The sequence below is a fragment of the Pongo abelii genome, chromosome 9 (assembly GCF_028885655.2).
Source record: "Pongo abelii isolate AG06213 chromosome 9, NHGRI_mPonAbe1-v2.0_pri, whole genome shotgun sequence".
Classification (NCBI taxonomy): domain Eukaryota; kingdom Metazoa; phylum Chordata; class Mammalia; order Primates; family Hominidae; genus Pongo; species Pongo abelii.
The window spans coordinates 111,406,106-111,424,161 of NC_071994.2; the positions used below are offsets into that span (position 1 = coordinate 111,406,106).

The 18,056-nt window shown below is 35.1% G+C and overlaps 2 protein-coding genes across 11 annotated transcripts in view; one reads left to right on the top strand and one right to left on the bottom strand.

Annotated features, from left to right (window-relative positions):
• ATM (ATM serine/threonine kinase) overlaps positions 1–18,056 on the top strand; it is a 139,153-nt gene that overhangs the window by 70,756 nt on the left and 50,341 nt on the right. For all 9 annotated transcript variants that reach the window (XM_054524991.2, XM_063711358.1, XM_054524992.2 and 6 more), the window contains 9 exons: positions 284–416; positions 2,659–2,754; positions 5,101–5,272; positions 6,891–7,032; positions 8,096–8,272; positions 9,906–10,083; positions 13,122–13,209; positions 15,382–15,537; positions 17,625–17,712. In XM_054524991.2, the coding sequence (XP_054380966.1) occupies positions 284–416; positions 2,659–2,754; positions 5,101–5,272; positions 6,891–7,032; positions 8,096–8,272; positions 9,906–10,083; positions 13,122–13,209; positions 15,382–15,537; positions 17,625–17,712 (1,230 nt within the window). The remainder of the gene's footprint in view (positions 1–283; positions 417–2,658; positions 2,755–5,100; positions 5,273–6,890; positions 7,033–8,095; positions 8,273–9,905; positions 10,084–13,121; positions 13,210–15,381; positions 15,538–17,624; positions 17,713–18,056) is intronic.
• Positions 13,203–18,056, bottom strand: part of C9H11orf65 (chromosome 9 C11orf65 homolog) — a 162,788-nt gene continuing 157,934 nt past the window's right edge. For both annotated transcript variants that reach the window (XM_054525006.1, XM_054525005.1), the window contains exon 9: positions 13,203–14,692. In XM_054525006.1, coding sequence (XP_054380981.1) covers positions 14,623–14,692 — 70 coding nt within the window. In that variant the 3' untranslated portion in view covers positions 13,203–14,622. The remainder of the gene's footprint in view (positions 14,693–18,056) is intronic.

Sequence of the window (18,056 nt, forward strand, 5' to 3'; positions counted from 1 at the left end):
AGAATCACTTGAACCTGGGAGGCGGAGGTAGCAGTGAGCCTTGATAGCGCCACTGCACTCTAGCCTTGGTGACAGAGCGAGACTCTGTCTAAAAAAGAGAATTGAAACATTGTAGGGTTTGCAGTGGAAGAAATCATTTATTTCTTCCTTGTTTGGTAGTAATAGAGACATGAGTCAGTGTCTATAAATGGCACTTAACTAATTTTTTTCTTTTATTAAGTTTTATTTCACAGGCTTAACCATGTTAAAAGCAAGTTACATTTTAATTAATTTTCTCTTTTAGGAAATTAACCATTTTCTCTCAGTAAGTGTTTATGATGCACTTCCATTGACAAGACTTGAAGGACTAAAGGATCTTCGAAGACAACTGGAACTACATAAAGATCAGATGATGGACATTATGAGAGCATCTCAGGGTGCTAATTTTAATGACATGGGTTATTTCTACCTGTTTCTTTTTGAAAGAATATTTTGTAAAGTCTTGCTCTTGGTTTCATTGTCACAGACTTAGTTCAGACTCTCGTCATTTAGTTCAGACCCTCATTTCTCATCTAACTATAAAACTGGTCCTAACTGGTCTTCTCACCCTGAACTCTTCCTATTTTATTCATCCTCTGCCAGAATGATTTCTCTAAACCCAAACATGATCATGTTTTTCTACTGCCTAAATTTTTTTTTTTTAAGAGACAGAATTTTTTTTTTTTTTTTAGGAGTCTCACTCTGTCACCCAGGCTGGAGTGTAGTGGCACCATCATAACTTACTACGACCTTGAATTCCTGGGTACAAGGAATTCTCCTGTCTCAGCCTGCTGAATAGCTGGGACTGCAGGCACACACCACTACACCTAGCTACTTCATTTATTTTTTTTTATTTTTTGTAGGGACAGGGGTCCCACTTTGTTGCCTAGGTTGGTCTCGAATTCTTGGCCTCAAGCGATCCTCCTGCCTTAGCCTCACAAAGCATTGGGATTAGAGGTGTGAGCCACGGCGTCTAGCCATGCTTAAACATTTTTCATTTCTTTTTTTTTTTTTTTTTTAAGACGGAGTTTTGCTCTTGTTGCCCAGGCTGGAATGCAATGGTGCTATCTTGGCTCACTGCAACCCCCACCTCCCGAGCTCAGATTCTCGTGCCTCAGCCTTCCTAGTAGCTGGGATTACAGGCACCTGCCACCACGCTTGGCTAATTTTTTGTTTTTTTTTTCAGTAGAGACGGGGTTTCACCATGTTGGCCAGGCTGGTCTCAAACCCCTGAGCTCAGGCGATCCGTCCACCTCAGCCTCCCAAAGTGCTGGGATTACAGGCATGAGCCACCGCGCCTGGCCCATGCTTAAACATTTTTAACACCTTCCAACCATGTAAAAGAAAATTTTAATTCCTTAGAGCCAGACATACAAGTTAGTCTTGTCTTCTAATCCAGTTTACCTGAATGAAAGAAATATGTCTCATTTTAATACTTTAGTCATATGTGTTATGTGTGTGTATATGTATGTAAGTATGTATTTGTAAGTTTTTCTAGCTTGCTTGTTAATTTGATTTGAAGTGGACATTATTACAGTATTTGGGAAACTTTCTATTTTGTGTTTTGATTTTCATCTTCCTATACCAATTAATTTCATATTTCTTTCTTTCTTTTTTTTTTTGAAACGGAGTCTCACTCTGTCCCCCACGTTGGAGTGCAGTGGCGCAATCTCAGCTCACTGCAACCTCCACCTCCTGGGTTCAAGTGATTCTCCTGCTCCAGCCTCCCAAGTAGCAGGGATTACAGGTGTGTGCCACCATGCCCAGCTAATTTTTTGTATCTTTAGTAGAGATGGGGTTTCACCATGTTGTCCAGGCTGGTCTCGAACTCCTGACCTCAAGTGATCCATCTGCCTCGGCCTCCCAAAGTGGTGGGATTACAGGCATGAGTCACCACGCCTGGCCTAATTTCATATTTCTCTTGTGTTGTTTTTACTCTCAGTACTTTTTAAAATGAATTTTAGTTTTGACTATCCGAGCATAGAGTTTCTAATACATTTCAGATATATAAAATGTATGTAACTAGAAACCCCATTATTTCTTGTTCTTGTGTTCTTGAGTATTTTATGGGCTAGAGATCTGCCTTGTGCATTACAGCCACTAGCCATTTGGCTATTTAAGTGAAGTAAAATTAAATGAAATTTGAAGTTCAGTTTTTTCATTGGTACTGAACACATATCAAGTTCTCAGTAGTACGTTTGGTCAGTAGTGATCATTGGACAGTGTAGATTATAGACATTTCCATCATTGCAGAAAGTTCTGTGGGACAGTGCTGGTCTAAACTCTAAATGTTAGATGTTAAAAAGCCAAGCAGGCTCCCAAAGTCCCTTCTAGCTTTAGTGTTGAATGATTCTTGTGCTTCTGTTTGTGATTTTGCTAAGGTGTTGGCTTATCTGCACAATTTGTTTAAGACATTTTATTTTCTCTGTTGTCAGATATTGCTAATCACTTTCAAAAGAATCTGTTGTATTAAGGAAGTTCAGATTCATTCCCTACATATTTTTTGAGCTACTCATGACTTAAAACCTTTTTTAAACTTTATAGAAATTTTCTAGTCAGATAATTTAATATATGTGTAATTATAAACAGAAGTGTTGTCTTCATGCTAGTTTAAACTAATTTTTAAAACATTATTTCTAGATAATCCACAAGATGGGATTATGGTGAAGCTAGTTGTCAATTTGTTGCAGTTATCCAAGATGGCAATAAACCACACTGGTGAAAAAGAAGTTCTAGGTAAACTACAGTCATGCGCTGCATGACATTTCAGTCAACTGTGGATCACATATAGGACAGATTATAATACTGTATTTTTACTGTATGTTTTCTGCTTAGATGTACAGATACTTAACATTGTTACAATTGCCTGTAGTATTCAGTATAGTAACATGCTATACAGGTTTGTAGCCTAGGTGTGTAGTAAGCTATGCCATCTAGGTTTGTGTAAGTATATTCTGTGATGTTCACACAGTGACAGAATTGCCCAATGACACATTTCTCAGAACATATCTGTGTCATTAAGCAAAGCATGATTGTATTGGCTGAATGAATGTGAGTTATGTGGTGGTCATCTTTATTATATCTTCAAAATAAATGAGGGTTTGTCATTTGGGATATTGGGGAAATATGAGATGCTAGCTAAGTTACATGCCTATTTAATTAAAATGTCCCTAAAAAGGCCCCTTTTGTACTTTTCTTCCTTAAATATTCATATAAAATGAAAAGTTAGAGATTTACATATGTGTAACTTAATTTGAAAATGCCTTGTAAATATTTAGGAAAGTCAGAAATACTTGTTTTTAGAGTTAAGTTGCAAATAAATTGACTGCGGATATATTTTATAAATACATTATAACTGACAGGTACTCAGTGTCTTTTGTTATGTAACAGACATAAGAATGAAGACTTGGAGAGCTAGATGAAACTTAAGTAATTAAAAACCATTCAAGTCCTTTCCTACAGCCATTTGAGGGGAAACCTAATGTAAGATAAGAAGCCAACATCATCTCTAGTTCAGGTGTTTAGATTTAGTGACCACGGGATGGAGAAATCACCTGGTTAAAGTCAGCTTGAAGCTCTTGTGATGGTTTTGTTTCAAATTAGAAAAATGGGAATAAGTAGTGTCTCACAGATTCTACTATCTTTCTTCAACAGCCTTAACTTCTCAGTAGGAGCCTAATATCTAGAGTACTTCCTTTTTTGTAGATCTTAAAAAATTGAGATATATCCTACATATAGAAAAGTATACAGATCAAAAATATCTAGCTTGAAGAATGTTTGCAGAGTACACTTGTACATGTAGCACCCAGACTAAGAAACAGAATCTTACCGGAACTGTAGAAGTTTTCTTTAACCAACATATTTACCTCCTTGTCCATAGTGGCACTGCTTTTAGGGACAGACCTGATTTACAACAGAAGCCCTAAGTGGCTTTCCTGTGTAGCATAAAATTAATGTGGTTTGTTCTCACAGCTTTCCCCCTAAGATCAGGAATGAGACAAGGCTGTCCACTTTCACTACTGCTGTTCAACAATGTACTGGAAGTTGTAGCCAGAGCAATTAAACAAGAAAAAGAAATTAAAAGCATGCCAATTACAAAGGAAGTAAAACTATCTGTATTTACAGACGACATGATCTTATGTATAGAAAATCCCAGAGAATCCACAAGAAAGCTACTGTAGTGCTAATAAACGAATTTAGCAAAGTTGCACGGTACAAGATCAACACATAATTAGTGGTGTTTGTATATACTAGCAGTGCACAATCCAAAAAGAATTAGAAAAGCAATTCCATTTATGATAGCATCTAAAAGAAATAAATACCCAGGAATAAATTTAATCAAAGAGGTGAAAAACTTATATACATTCTGTTTGTTAGATGTGAGTCACTAAGTACAGCCCACACTCAACGGGAGGGAAGTTAGGCTCTACCCTTTGAAAGAAGGCCTCTCAAAAAATTTGTGAACATATTTTAGTAAATACCATCATGATGGAGAGAGCACGAAGAGCCCTCTGGGTTGTTGAAAATGCCCTATCTTCATCTGGTTAGGGAGAACACAGGCAGAAAAAATGTGTATTCGTATGTATAAATTATCATTGAACTGTGTGTTTAAGATTATGGAATTTGTGTGATAACTTAACAAAAATTTTAACAGTTTTAAGGTTGATTCTCTCACTCTCTCTTTTTTTTTTTTTTTTTTCTTTTGTCACCCAGGCTGGAGTGCAGTGGTGCGATCTTGGCTCACTGCAGCCTCCACCTCCTGGGTTCAAGTGATTCTCCTGCCTCAGCCTCCTGAGTAGCTGGGATTACAGGCCTGCGCTACCACGCCTGGCTAATTTTGTATTTTTAGTAAAGATGGGGCTTTACTATGTTGGCCAGGCTGGTCTCGAACTCCTGACCTCAGGTGATCCGCCCACCTCTGTCTCCCAAAGTGCTGGGATTACAGTCGTGAGCCACTGCACTTGGCCTTAAGGTTAATTCTTGAAGTACGGCAAAACAGCATTATAGTTTTGAAATTAGAAAATTTCAGTTTTATGTATGATCTCTTACCTATGACTACTGAAATAGAATTTCTATATGTAGAGGCTGTTGGAAGCTGCTTGGGAGAAGTGGGTCCTATAGATTTCTCTACCATAGCTATACAACATAGTAAAGATGCATCTTATACCAAGGCCCTTAAGTTATTTGAAGATAAAGAACTTCAGTGGACCTTCATAATGTTGACCTACCTGAATAACACACTGGTAGAAGATTGGTGAGTATTTATTGATACCTTATATGTAATCTCACTTAATATGACATTCATGGAGAATGATACTTCACACAAATTGATATTCTCAGTAACTAAAGCTTTGTCCTTTTTTTAATCTCAGTGTCTTTATGAAAATTCTTGTATTTTTATTAATTCACATAATTATTTACCCTACTATGTGCCAGACACTTGATATAATGGTGAACATTCCAGACAAGGTCCCTGTTAAAATTTTGATGGGACTAGACAAATAAACAATTAATAAGAAAAATGCGAGATGGTTCTACACAGAAAATTAAGATAGGGGAATATAAAGGGAGATGTTTTAGGCTCTTGTCAATATCAGAGGTGCCACTCTCCTCTAAGTGAGGCCTTATTTTGATCTTTTTAAAATAAGCCATAAAGCAGAGAGGTTGTTTTATAATCCTAGAAGTCTTAAGCTAATCAGACAGGGTTTTCTATTGCTTATTTATTCTCTGTGCAAAACAGAATTGCACCACATATCAAAATTTCAGCTGGTTGGTTGAGATTACTTTTGCATGCATGCTCTTTCTCTCTCTTATTTATTTGTTGATTGATTGATTGGTATCTTTGAGTACTCCATCACCACCATATTTGATGGTAGGCTCAAAGGGTTTTCCTCACAACCAGGCACCTTTCTAAGATAAATAGGTGTTTTGATTTTTTTCTGTATTTCCCTTCCTCCTTCTCTTGAGGAATAAATGATTGGCAATAATGTCTAACTGCCATATTTCCGTTATTGATTTAACGTACCTGTATATTTCTTTCTTTTGTTGTTGTTTTTGTTTCATTAAACAAATTTGTATGGTTTATTTCCAAACATTTTATTATAAAAAGTTTTAAACATACAGCAAAATGGAAATAGTAAACACCCATATGCTTATCATATAGTTTCTATATTTTATGCTGTCCTGCTTAATCACTTCTAGCCATCCGTCTATCCTTGTATTAACATGTATTAATTCATCTCTTTTTTTCTTTTTTTTTTTTTTTTTTGAGACAGGGTCTCGCTCTGTCACCCAGGCTGGAGCACAGTGGCATGATCATACATCATAGATCATAGCTTACTGTAACCCCAAATTCTTGGGCTCAAGCAATCCTCCTGCCTCAGCCTTCTAATGTGCAAGGTTTATGTGCTTGAGCCACACCACACTCAGCCAGTTCATCTCATTTTTTAAATGTATATCAAGGTATATCAAGCACAGTTTTTGAAGAGAGTGCCACAGAAAATTTGCGAGCATTAAATGTTTCATTCATTTCATAGTAATTCGAAATTGGTTTTTCTGAAACAGATGCACAGAAATATTAGTGTGACTTAAACTTAAGAATACTAGGAAGCAGGTTTTTAATGTATAGTAGTCACAATTAAACTGTATTGAATGAAGGGAATTGCTATTGCAGTGATTAGTAATTCAGGTTTACTGAATGACTAGTGAAAGTCCTTTGATAATTTTGTTTGATATTGCAGAATTTTGTAAATGTAAAGTTTCCTAATACAAATTTTAAATTTTAGTTTTGAAATTTTTTCAGTGGAGGTTAACATTCATCAAGATTAATAACTGGTGTACTTGATAGGCATTTGAATTGTTTGTTTTTTCAGTGTCAAAGTTCGATCAGCAGCTGTTACCTGTTTGAAAAACATTTTAGCCACAAAGACTGGACATAGTTTCTGGGAGATTTATAAGATGACAACAGATCCAATGCTGGCCTATCTACAGCCTTTTAGAACATCGAGAAAAAAGGTCTCTTAAGTAATAAATGTTTATTAAATACCCAGCATATCTAAAACAGTTCTGTTTGCTGTGGGTCATGACTGTTAAATTGCTTGAAATAGTATTGTACTAACAATTAACCTTTCCTATAAGTAATTTAAGCCATATTTCATAAATCCAGGGAATGTGTTATTTTTAATTTATTATGGCAGTGTGGAAAAGCTGAGATAGGTAACCTGAGGAAATAGTAGTTGATTTTTGGGGGAGAGGAAATTCTTAAAGACAGACCTTATTTTTTTAGAAATAGAAAACCCTACTTTGCTCCCATGAAAGCTGTTAGCTCTGGGTATGGTTTATAGTTATTGTGATCCACAAGTGTTTATTTCCATGTCAAGTTAACGTATCACAATCCCCTGGTGAAATATAGGATGACCCATAGATTTCTCCCTTTTTCCATGTTGATATCATAATAAGGTTCCACTGTAAGTATTCTGTGAAGCATGTTTAAGAACACTTGTTCCTTCCTTAGTCTAAGCATTCCTCTTTACTATCTTCTTTTCATAAAGTGACTGAGAAATACACAGTTTAGTTTTCACCAATTTAATTTCAGGGCAGAAACCCAACATTGAAGCAGTACTTTCAGGGCATCATAAATATAATTTTGGTGTTAGTAAAATTACTAGTAATATAAACTGTTAATGAAACTAATAATATAACCTGGAAGGCATTTTAATTTTAACATTTTGAAATCTCATTTCATTTTGAAATCAAGTCTCTGTGGTAGATGTGGTCTAGTTTTGTTCGAGACAGATGAGTCAGAGTTTGTGATATGTGTAATATGCTACTAATGAGTGACAGAGCTGAGAGTAGAACCTAATTTTTCTGCTGCCTGAAGCAGCAGTTTTTGCCATACCACTCTGCCTCTTGTATAAACATAAATGTTTTCATTTTAAAAGGTAAACATTGCCTCCAGATTTAGTTTTAACTGTATTTAGCTTTATTCAGAAACAGATTTGTTATACTCATTTTGTGTAGGAAAGGTACAATGATTTCCACTTCTCTTATTTACATTTTCTAATCCCTTTCTTTCTAGTTTTTAGAAGTACCCAGATTTGACAAAGAAAACCCTTTTGAAGGCCTGGATGATATAAATCTGTGGATTCCTCTCAGTGAAAATCATGACATTTGGATAAAGACACTGACTTGTGCTTTTTTGGACAGTGGAGGCACAAAATGTGAAATTCTTCAATTATTAAAGCCAATGTGTGAAGTAAGAAGATTAATTAGTCTGATGTAATTCCTTGTTTATGACCTGTTTATCTAAAGAATGCTGTGATACTGCACATCATCTTCACATAGTATCACCCCCACTCAAACTGTTGTAAATTTATTAAAGTGAGCGTCCGTATTTAGTCATAACTTTACGCATTAGGTTTCAGCTTCGGGATAGCAACAAACTAGAGGAGTTCTAAGGGGTGCCTTGAATAATTTGTTACTAATACTAATGATAGTTAAAATACTGCTGATTATAAATTATTTGCATTAACCAAGAGCCTGTTCTAACTTTGTTTACGTCTTCTGATAAGAGCACCTTTATTTTCCCTTATATGCTTTCTTGAATAAGAAAAAGGAGTGGGGCAGCAATCAGCATAGCTTTTTTATTTTTGAGGATATAGTACAATTTATCTCAATAAAGAGTAAAGGTACATACCAAATGAAACAAAGTTTATACTCTTCCATCAAATGTGTAATCTAAAACAGCGTACTATGATGCTCTAAGATTTACAGTTAATTTATAGCACTGTCAAATGCAATTCAACAGAAATGTGAAAATACAACATCTGACAAGGTCAAACATCTGCTGATTACAGATAACTGATAGAGAAATATTTTCATAATGTACTCACATTGAAAGCCATGTAAGAAGCAGTTCTTATTTTCTACAGAAAAAGTAGTGACAGTGAATAAAACATCACCTTCTCTGCAATACTACACCGCACTCATACCAATTCAGCAGAGTGGTACCCTGAACACACATGCAGCTTATTTCTCATTAGTGAACAAAGCTTATAAAGTTTTACCTTTGAGCCAGAAAATAAAATGTTCCAAATATACATATGTACACACCCCATTTCTGGTACTTTAAATTCTCTAGCTCTAAAACTGGTGTTTTGCCTTGTCTTTGGTTTGAAAAAGAAAAAGGGTGCAATTAGTAATCTATAACCTGTCTTATGTGTGTGAAATATGATGGATATGGAGTGTAATGATTCATTCATACGTTAAATATGGAGTGCGGTGAATAGCAAAAGTAAAGCTGAATACTGTTTTAATGTGCCAGATGTATTGGAGCACTTTTCTGCTCTTTGGAATATACCACAAATAATTACCCAAATTTTATACCCAGAAGTTGGGCATATTAAAAAATAAACATTTTTAACATAACTGTTGTAGTTCTTCACTGAGGTTAGAAAATGCATAAAAATCAGATTTCCAACTTTTGTCTTAAACTTTTGATACCTTTTTCCCTCTTCTATCAAATCAGAAAACTCCTTCTGTTACTAACGCTTTTCAACTCTGAAATTGTATTTAAAGTGGTGATATAATTTCATTTGTAAGCAATATTCTATTTCATTATGCTAATGGCCTAGACTGGAAATAAACAGTTACAGTGTCACTAACATATATATTTGATATTGATATACTAGCCTAGTGTGGTTTTTTTAAACACCACCTAATACATGTTTTTTGTTTGTTTTTTTAGCAGTATGTTGAGTTTATGGCAGGTTAATCTATCATCTTTTAGAAATTTAATATGTCAACGGGGCATGAAAATTTTAAGTAAAATGTATTAATTTTACTCATTTTTACTCAAACTATTGGGTGGATTTGTTTGTATATTCTAGGTGAAAACTGACTTTTGTCAGACTGTACTTCCATACTTGATTCATGATATTTTACTCCAAGATAAAAATGAATCATGGAGAAATCTGCTTTCTTCACATGTTCAGGGATTTTTCACCAGCTGTCTTCGACACTTCTCGCAAACGAGCCGATCCACAACCCCTGCAAACTTGGATTCAGGTATTCTATTAAATTTTTAACATTAATACCGTAAACTTCTCAGTTCTAGAGAAAGATGGATTTAAGGTGGAATCCCACTAAAAGCACTTTACAGGATTAAATCTATAACCTCTAAATTTGTTTCTTCATCTATGGAATGGAGATAAAAGTTGCAACAGTTGCAACAAGTTTTCAATGAAATAATGTGTGTAAAGTGCCTAGGATAATACTTGATGTGTAGTATTCCCTCAGTACATTTTGCCTATTGATAATGGGTCAACTAATTGAGCTTTCAATATGTGTCAGGCACTGTGCTTGCACTGGCAATATTAATGTGAAAAAGAAACACCCACATTCTAGCAATGGAAAAAACAAACACAATCAGATATTTTAGGTACTGTGGTGCAGATATGATAGAATTTTCATATTTTCAGAGCTCTGGCCAACTCAATTTAAAAAGCAGCCTTTGGCCGGGCACAGTGGCTCACGCCTGTAATGCCAGCACTTTGGGAGGCCAAGGTTGGTGGATCACTTCAGGTCAGGAGTTCAAGAACAGCCTGGCCAACATGGTGAAACCCCGTCCCTGCGAAAAATACAAAAATTAGCCGGGCATGGTGGCAGGCACCTATAATTGCAGCTACTTGGGAGGCTGAGGCAGGAGAATCACTTGAACTCAGGAGGTAGAGGTTGCAGTGAGCCAAGATTACACCACTGCATTCCAGACTGAACGACACAGCGAGACTGTCTAAAAAAAAAAAAAAACCCTTTGTATAACTATAATTAACATTTAGTGTATATCCTTCTAATTGTTTAAAACAAAAATTGAATTGTACTTTATTTACTCTTATAACCTACTTTCCTTCTATGACATGTAATGGGTATTTCTCATGCCAAGAGCATAATAGCAAAAGAAATTCCACCAAGGGTTGGGTATGTATAATACATATATGCATGCTTGAAGGCTCATTATGGGTCAGTTTTTAAAGCCTAAATTTTATAAAAGGATACAAAATTCACAGATCTTTATTGTTAACTGTCTTTATTATATATTATTAGTGTTTTATATGCAAACATAAAGCTAGGTACAAATTCACTTGTTGTACTTAAAGACCAATCAATTCTAATATAAATGTTGATTTAATGTGATATTTTGCCCCAACTAATCTGCTCCTCCCAATCCTTCCAGTCACTTCAGCAAAGGTTGTGATTACTCAGTTCTTCCAATTGTTTCTTTTAGTTTTACTGCTACAACCTTCATTTGACATGACTCTAATGTCATTTAGACTTCAGTTTGCTATGCTTTATATTTTATGTATTTTATTTTCTGTTGGCTAACAGCAATTACAAATCTACTATTTGGAAAAATATAAATTATAAACATAGACATAGATGCCCATCCTGTGATCCTACTAGATTATAGGCTGTTCTCTAAATGATCTAGAATGTGCTTATATGAATTTTCCTTAGGCCACTGAAATGAAAATCCTAAAATAAAAATTCTCATAGAGGCTTTGTAAACTATCTAAAATGTATCTCTTATCTTTAATTGGGAGAATACAGGTATAAGTGATTTAAGCATTTAAAACTTTAATATGTAATTTACAGTACTATTAAAAACAATTTTTATTACATAGTTTAAGGTAATCATTGTTTATGATAATCTGGTAATTTGTTATCATGAACATGGCCAAGACTTTTTTCATGTTTATCACTTATGTATTTATGCCACAACCATTGGAAGGTAAAGTAATTGTTTTATTTTATCTGTATACAGTGCCAATATTTTTATTACCTTAAGTGAAAATTTAAACTTCACATATAAAATTGTTATTGAAAAGGAAAGTAAATGCATATTTTTGTAAAATTTAAATGGTGTATCTTTTCTGATGGCTATAAGCTTCATTGCCTTCACTAAACGTCCCATGTGCATCTCAAACTCAGCTGTCCAAAAGCAAACGTGTTGTCTTCTTCATCTCTTCCCCCCAGCCTACTTTTTTAAATGTGTACCTCTTTGACAAATGGCACTCAGTTGCTTACTCTAGAAACCTCTCTCACGTATTTCATCTGATTACCAAATCTTGCCAATTCCATATTATGAATAACTTAGTCCATTTGTTTCTCTCTGCCCTTAGCATCCTTACTGCTTTCTAGCTCCATGACTTAGCACAGTTGAAATTCTTTCATTAAATTTTCCAAGTTATTTCTTGCTTCCAGCCATCTCAGATATTGTTATTATTGCCTGTAGCACTATCCTTTTATCCTTTCCTGCTCTCATGACTATTACTCTTCTTTCAGGTATCACTTTTTCTTTTTTCTTTCTTTTTTTCTCTTGAGACAGAGTCTCGCTGTGTCACCCAGGCTGGAGTGCAGTGGTGCAATCTCAGCTCACTGCAACCTCTGCCCCTCAGGTTCAAGCAATTCCCGTGCCTCAGCCTCCTGAGTAGCTGGGATTACAGATGTGTGCCAGCATGCCCTGCTAATTTTTGTATCTTTAATAGAGATAGGGTTTCACCATGTTGGCCGGGCTGGTCTCAGACTTGGCCTCAAGTGATCCATCTGCATCGGCCTCCTAAAGTGCTGGGACTACAGGCAGGAGCCATTGCACTTGGCCAGTATCACTTTTTCTGTGAAACTTTTCTTGTCTAGGTGAGGTTCCCTCTGCTAAGCTTCTGTAGCATTTTAAACTTTCCTATTATAACACTTATCATATTGTGTTGTAATGTTCCAGGCTAATCAGTGAGTTCTGTGTGGTCTGACATGATCTGTCTTGTTCATGCTTATATACTGAGGACCTGCACATAAAAGATCTTATTGAATCAATTAATTAGTCCTCCTCAGAAATAAAATATAAATTACAATGTAAGTTCTCACTTTTATTAAGATAACAGTTTCTTTTAAAAGCAAAAGAAATGCTATTAAATTCCTTCAGAACCAATTTTGTGTTAGGTACTGCCCACCAGAACCTTATAGCATAGTGGGAGACAGACACATAAACAAGAAGGAAGAAGGTGTGTAAGCAAGAATGCCTGGGACTGAGGGGAGATATTTTTGTTTGTCAGAGTCAGAGCACTTTTTCCGATGCTGTTTGGATAAAAAATCACAAAGAACAATGCTTGCTGTTGTGGACTACATGAGAAGACAAAAGAGGTAATGTAATGAGTGTTGCTTCTTACATTTAGGATCTAGAGTGTAACTTGTTAAATATTGGCTGAATTTTAACATGATTATTTTAGGTGAAGCTGTTGCAAAGTGTTATATTTAATTTGTGTGATGTTTATATCTCCTTGCAGTAATCCATATTCAGGATAGCACTTTGGTTAAATCAGTGTCAAGAACTCTCAATTCTAGTGCCAGCTGTACCAGTAACCGTGTTACCTTTGTTAAATTATGCAGCCTTCTTGGCTCCAATTTATTTCATCTATGTTAAGGATAGGAGCAAGTGTTTTTCCAAGTTACATTTAGCTGTATTACCCCTTTTTTTACTTTTCTCTTTGCTTTAGTTCTAAGAAGTAAATAGAGTTGTGTAAATGTCTTCTTTATGTATCTTTATTTTAAGATGTAAGTTTCTTTACTGTGTGCAGTGGTCTCGAAATCTGTGGCAATACTGTGCTGTGACAATGTTTATTTTCTTGTTTCTGGTTAATTGTTTTATAGTATATCTTTGTTCCTGTTATTTCTCATGAGATTTTTAACAGTGCATACAGGAATTGCTAGAATGGATGGTCTGACTGATCAATACTGCTTGAGAGTTGACCAGAACTCTGAAGAAATAGTGTAGTAGGCCTATAATTTGAATAGGCAGGAATCAATGTCTCACAAGTGTGTATGGTGGTGTGGTAGAGGTGGTTGGTAAAGAATGGGAGGGAGAGGTGAGTGAAAAATGAAATGTTTTTAAGCCTAAATGCATTAATATCTTAAAAAATTAATTCCTGTGTAGTCTTAAACCATTCTTCTTCTCTAGTAGAAAAAGAACTTTTATGCTTTTCAGTGTCTTTGCTTCTGGTTATTTTACCTTAGAGTTTTATACCAGATTATCTTCTGAGAAGGCCTATCAGAAGCTTTAATGTAGTGGAGAGCGTTTGTTTTCTTGGTGTTGGGAGGCAGTTTTACCTTTGAGTCATTCGTTTCAGACTTACCATTGGGGTAGAATGGTGTTGACATTAGCAGGAGTTGGACAAGATAAAAATTCTTCATATTTCATTTTAATTCTGAATAAGATCCTAAAGAATATTCCTTGAGAAAGTACGAATGGGATATAGAAAAAGGGGTAAAGACATGCATTCAAGTCCAAGCTTGTGCTGTGTAAAAATTACTTGTTATCCTGTACAGTATGTTGGGCAAAAACAAAGAACAACAATAAAACAACAACAACAACAAAATTGCTTGGTGTCTTTGAACCTCAGTCTTATCATCTTTCAAAATCAGAATAATGTCTGCAGTGTCTTCCTTTCCATGGGGAAATTATTTCACTTCTCTGAACTTAATGTTCCTCAGAAAATTAACTTCAGTTGAGTGCTTGCTGTGTAGTAGGGTGTGCCTTATTCATCAGCTTTGCAGGCATTATTTAATTGTTGCACCCATTCTCTGAGGTCCATGTTGTTCGGCATTTTCAAGTAAGGAAACTAGGAAACTGAGGTTTAAGAAGTTAAGTTGCTGAAGATCACACAGCTGGTAGTAGGCAATATAGCTATATTTGAACCTACCTGTATTGTACTTCAACACCAGTGCTCTTAAGCACTACCATGTCCCATCTCTACAATGCTAGTTTTGAAAAAGATACTATCTATGGTCTCTTTCAATCTTGACCTACCTATTAACGTAGTGGAAGATTTTTGTTAAGTAACTCAACCTAGGCAATACATTAAGGAGAAAATAAGTCACAATAGGAAAGACATGTATTTGTGTCTTAGATGAAACAATATTTTTATTAAATTGACTGTTTTAAAGTGTGTGTTGGGGGGTGCTTGTGTGCATTCGTATTAGCTATTCTGTGTATCCTATTCTTAGTCTGTGGTACATGGATTTCTTGGTAGAGAGCAGATATGAACCCCAATTTTGTATCAGGTGATAGTCTACAGGTTTTATCAGATTCTCTGATAGGTTTGAGGGAAAAAAGAAAAACCAAAAAGATTAATTAAATAGGACTCTTCAGCCATGTTATCTTATAATGTTTACAGGTATATATTGGGGAAATGTGGTTTTTGGGAATTTGTAATTTTGTGTTAAGCAGTTACTACCATTGTATTCTATATCAACATGCTTTTCTTTTGATATTGAAGTTTAAAAAAGTGAATGACATTATATCTCATTTTTCTTTAGACCTTCTTCAGGAACAATTTTTAATGATGCTTTCTGGCTGGATTTAAATTATCTAGAAGTTGCCAAGGTAGCTCAGTCTTGTGCTGCTCACTTTACAGCTTTACTCTATGCAGAAATCTATGCAGATAAGAAAAGCATGGATGATCAAGAGAAAAGGTAATGGAATTTAGAATTTTTGGTTTTTAAAATTAATGTTGGCATTGTCTCAATAAGGGTATATAGTAAAGATTTATTTTGCCTCCTGTTCCCCATTTAAAAGACATTTTAGATAGAAATTTTGTTTTAAAGTGAAATTATAATAAATTTTTAAAAAGGAATATGTAATTCCTGCTCCGAAATAATAAGAATGTTTATTACTTAGGTATTATAAAACTTTAACAGATAGCAAATTCCTATAGGACAGAATCCATACTTAATTTTCTGTATATTCCCCATAACAGCCCTAGCATTGAGAACTTAAGGGTGATAAATATTTTTCAAATGATTAAATTATTTCCTAACTTCAGTCAGATTAGATTTACCACTAATTTCTAAACTATTCAAGATTCATTTTGGATATAAAATATCCAAAATTATAATCCAAAATGTCTATAATGTGACTGATTTATTTCTGTGACTAATTAAGTTTCATTTCTTTATCGACCTGTATTTCTAGTGAATTTAATTCGCTTTCCTCTGACTGAGTTAGAACTGTCATAAGAATCTAATAAATATACTCCTAGATCATGGTGAAGAACAAAAAATAATCAAGAAAGTAAGAGTAAAAAATAAAGTAAAACACTTTATTATCCCAACTGCTCTTTTCAAATGTTTGTTCGTTTGAAATGGCCTGGGTCTCATTATTTCGCACAGGCTGTGGTGCAGTGGTGCGATCATAGCTCACTGTAGCCTTGATCTTCCGGGCTCAAGTGATCCTCCTGCCTCAGCCTCCAAGTAGCTAGGACTATAGGCACACACCACTGCATCCAACTCATTTTTTTTAATTTTTATTTTTAGTAGAGACAAGATCTTGCTATGTTGCTCAGGCTGGTCCCAAGCTCTTGCACTCAAGCAGTCCTCCCACCTCAGCCTTTCAAAGTGCTGGGATTACAAGCATGAGCCGCTGCACCTGGTCCCAAATTGTTTTTTAAAGCGGTTATACCCATTTGTGTACAGAAATGTAGTTGATAAGGAAGTGGATCAGTAGGAAGCCTTATATTTGAAGAAGGGAGCCAAAGTATAACTGTTTCTAGTGTTAGTTAAAAAAGTAAAGAAGGTTGGGCACAGTGGCTCACGCATGTAATCCCAGCACTTTGGGAGGCCAAAGTGACAGGATTGCTTGTGACCAGGAGACTGAGACTAGCCTGGGCCAACATAGTGAGACCTCAGCTCTACTAAAAATAAAAATAAATTAGCTGGGCATAGTGGCTTGCACATGTAGTCCCAGCAACTCAGGAGGCTGAGGGAGGAGGATCGCTTGAGCCCAGGAGGGAGAGGCTGCAGTGAGCCATGATTATGCCACTGCACTCCAGCCTAGGCGACAGAGCGAGACCCTATCTCAAAAAAAAAATTAAGAAACTGGAATAAGTATATAGGTAAATATTAGAGGCAGTATCACTTATGATAGTATTTATTTTATGTATTAGATTATTACTGTTATAGACACCACAGCTGTCATGGTTTTAGAATTGAAGTTACTTACAGAACTGAATGTTATATGTATAAAATGCATAAAGTTAAGGCCTTGAAGTAGACAAATCTGAGTTCTAATCCTGACTGTCACTTTCTAGTTTTATAATCTTGGTTTAAGTGGATCCTACTGATCTACTTCCTTTTCAATAGTTAATATCAGATGTCTTAATTTATATCTATTAGGTATTAAATTCTGTCTTATTGTGGTCTTTATTTGTGTGTCTGTAATTATTGATTGGGTTGAATTTCAGGTGAAACCACTGACAGAGTATATAGTACCTGAATTGGATGGCATCTGCTCTATTTTTAAACAATCCTATCTCTTTATAAATAATCATATTTTTGCATATAGGCTTCCCATATGTAGAAGATTATTCTTAAAATATAATTTTCATTCACAAATTCCTTTTCCATCCTAGGTATAAATGGTATTATGTTTTAAAGTATAAGTGATTTGTTCTGTTTTGTTTGCAACCTTCATTAGTTTTTTTCTGTCAAAGTCTATAGTATATGTATTCAGGAGCTTCCAAATAGTATGTTCTCATTAAAAGAGGTGTTCTTGTGACAAACAGAAGTCTTGCATTTGAAGAAGGAAGCCAAAGTACAACTATTTCTAGCTTGAGTGAAAAAAGTAAAGAAGAAACTGGAATAAGTTTACAGGTAAATATTAGAGGTTCTATTATTTATGACAGTATTTATCTCATACTTTGGGTTATTCTGTTATAGACACTGTACAGATGCCATGTGATTTTTAAACTGAATTTACTTATTGGACTAAGCATCATATATATAAAATTATGGTCTGAAGCTTAAGCCTTAGAGTAGACAGACTTGTGTTCTAATACTGACTCTGCCACTAGTTGAGTTCCTTATTTGAAAGACGAAAGTAAAACCACCTGTCTCAGAGTTTATACCACGCATTTTCTGCCATAGCACCCTGTTCATTTCCTTTATAGCACTTAGGGTTTATAATTATATATTTATTTGTTTGCTTGTTTATTGTA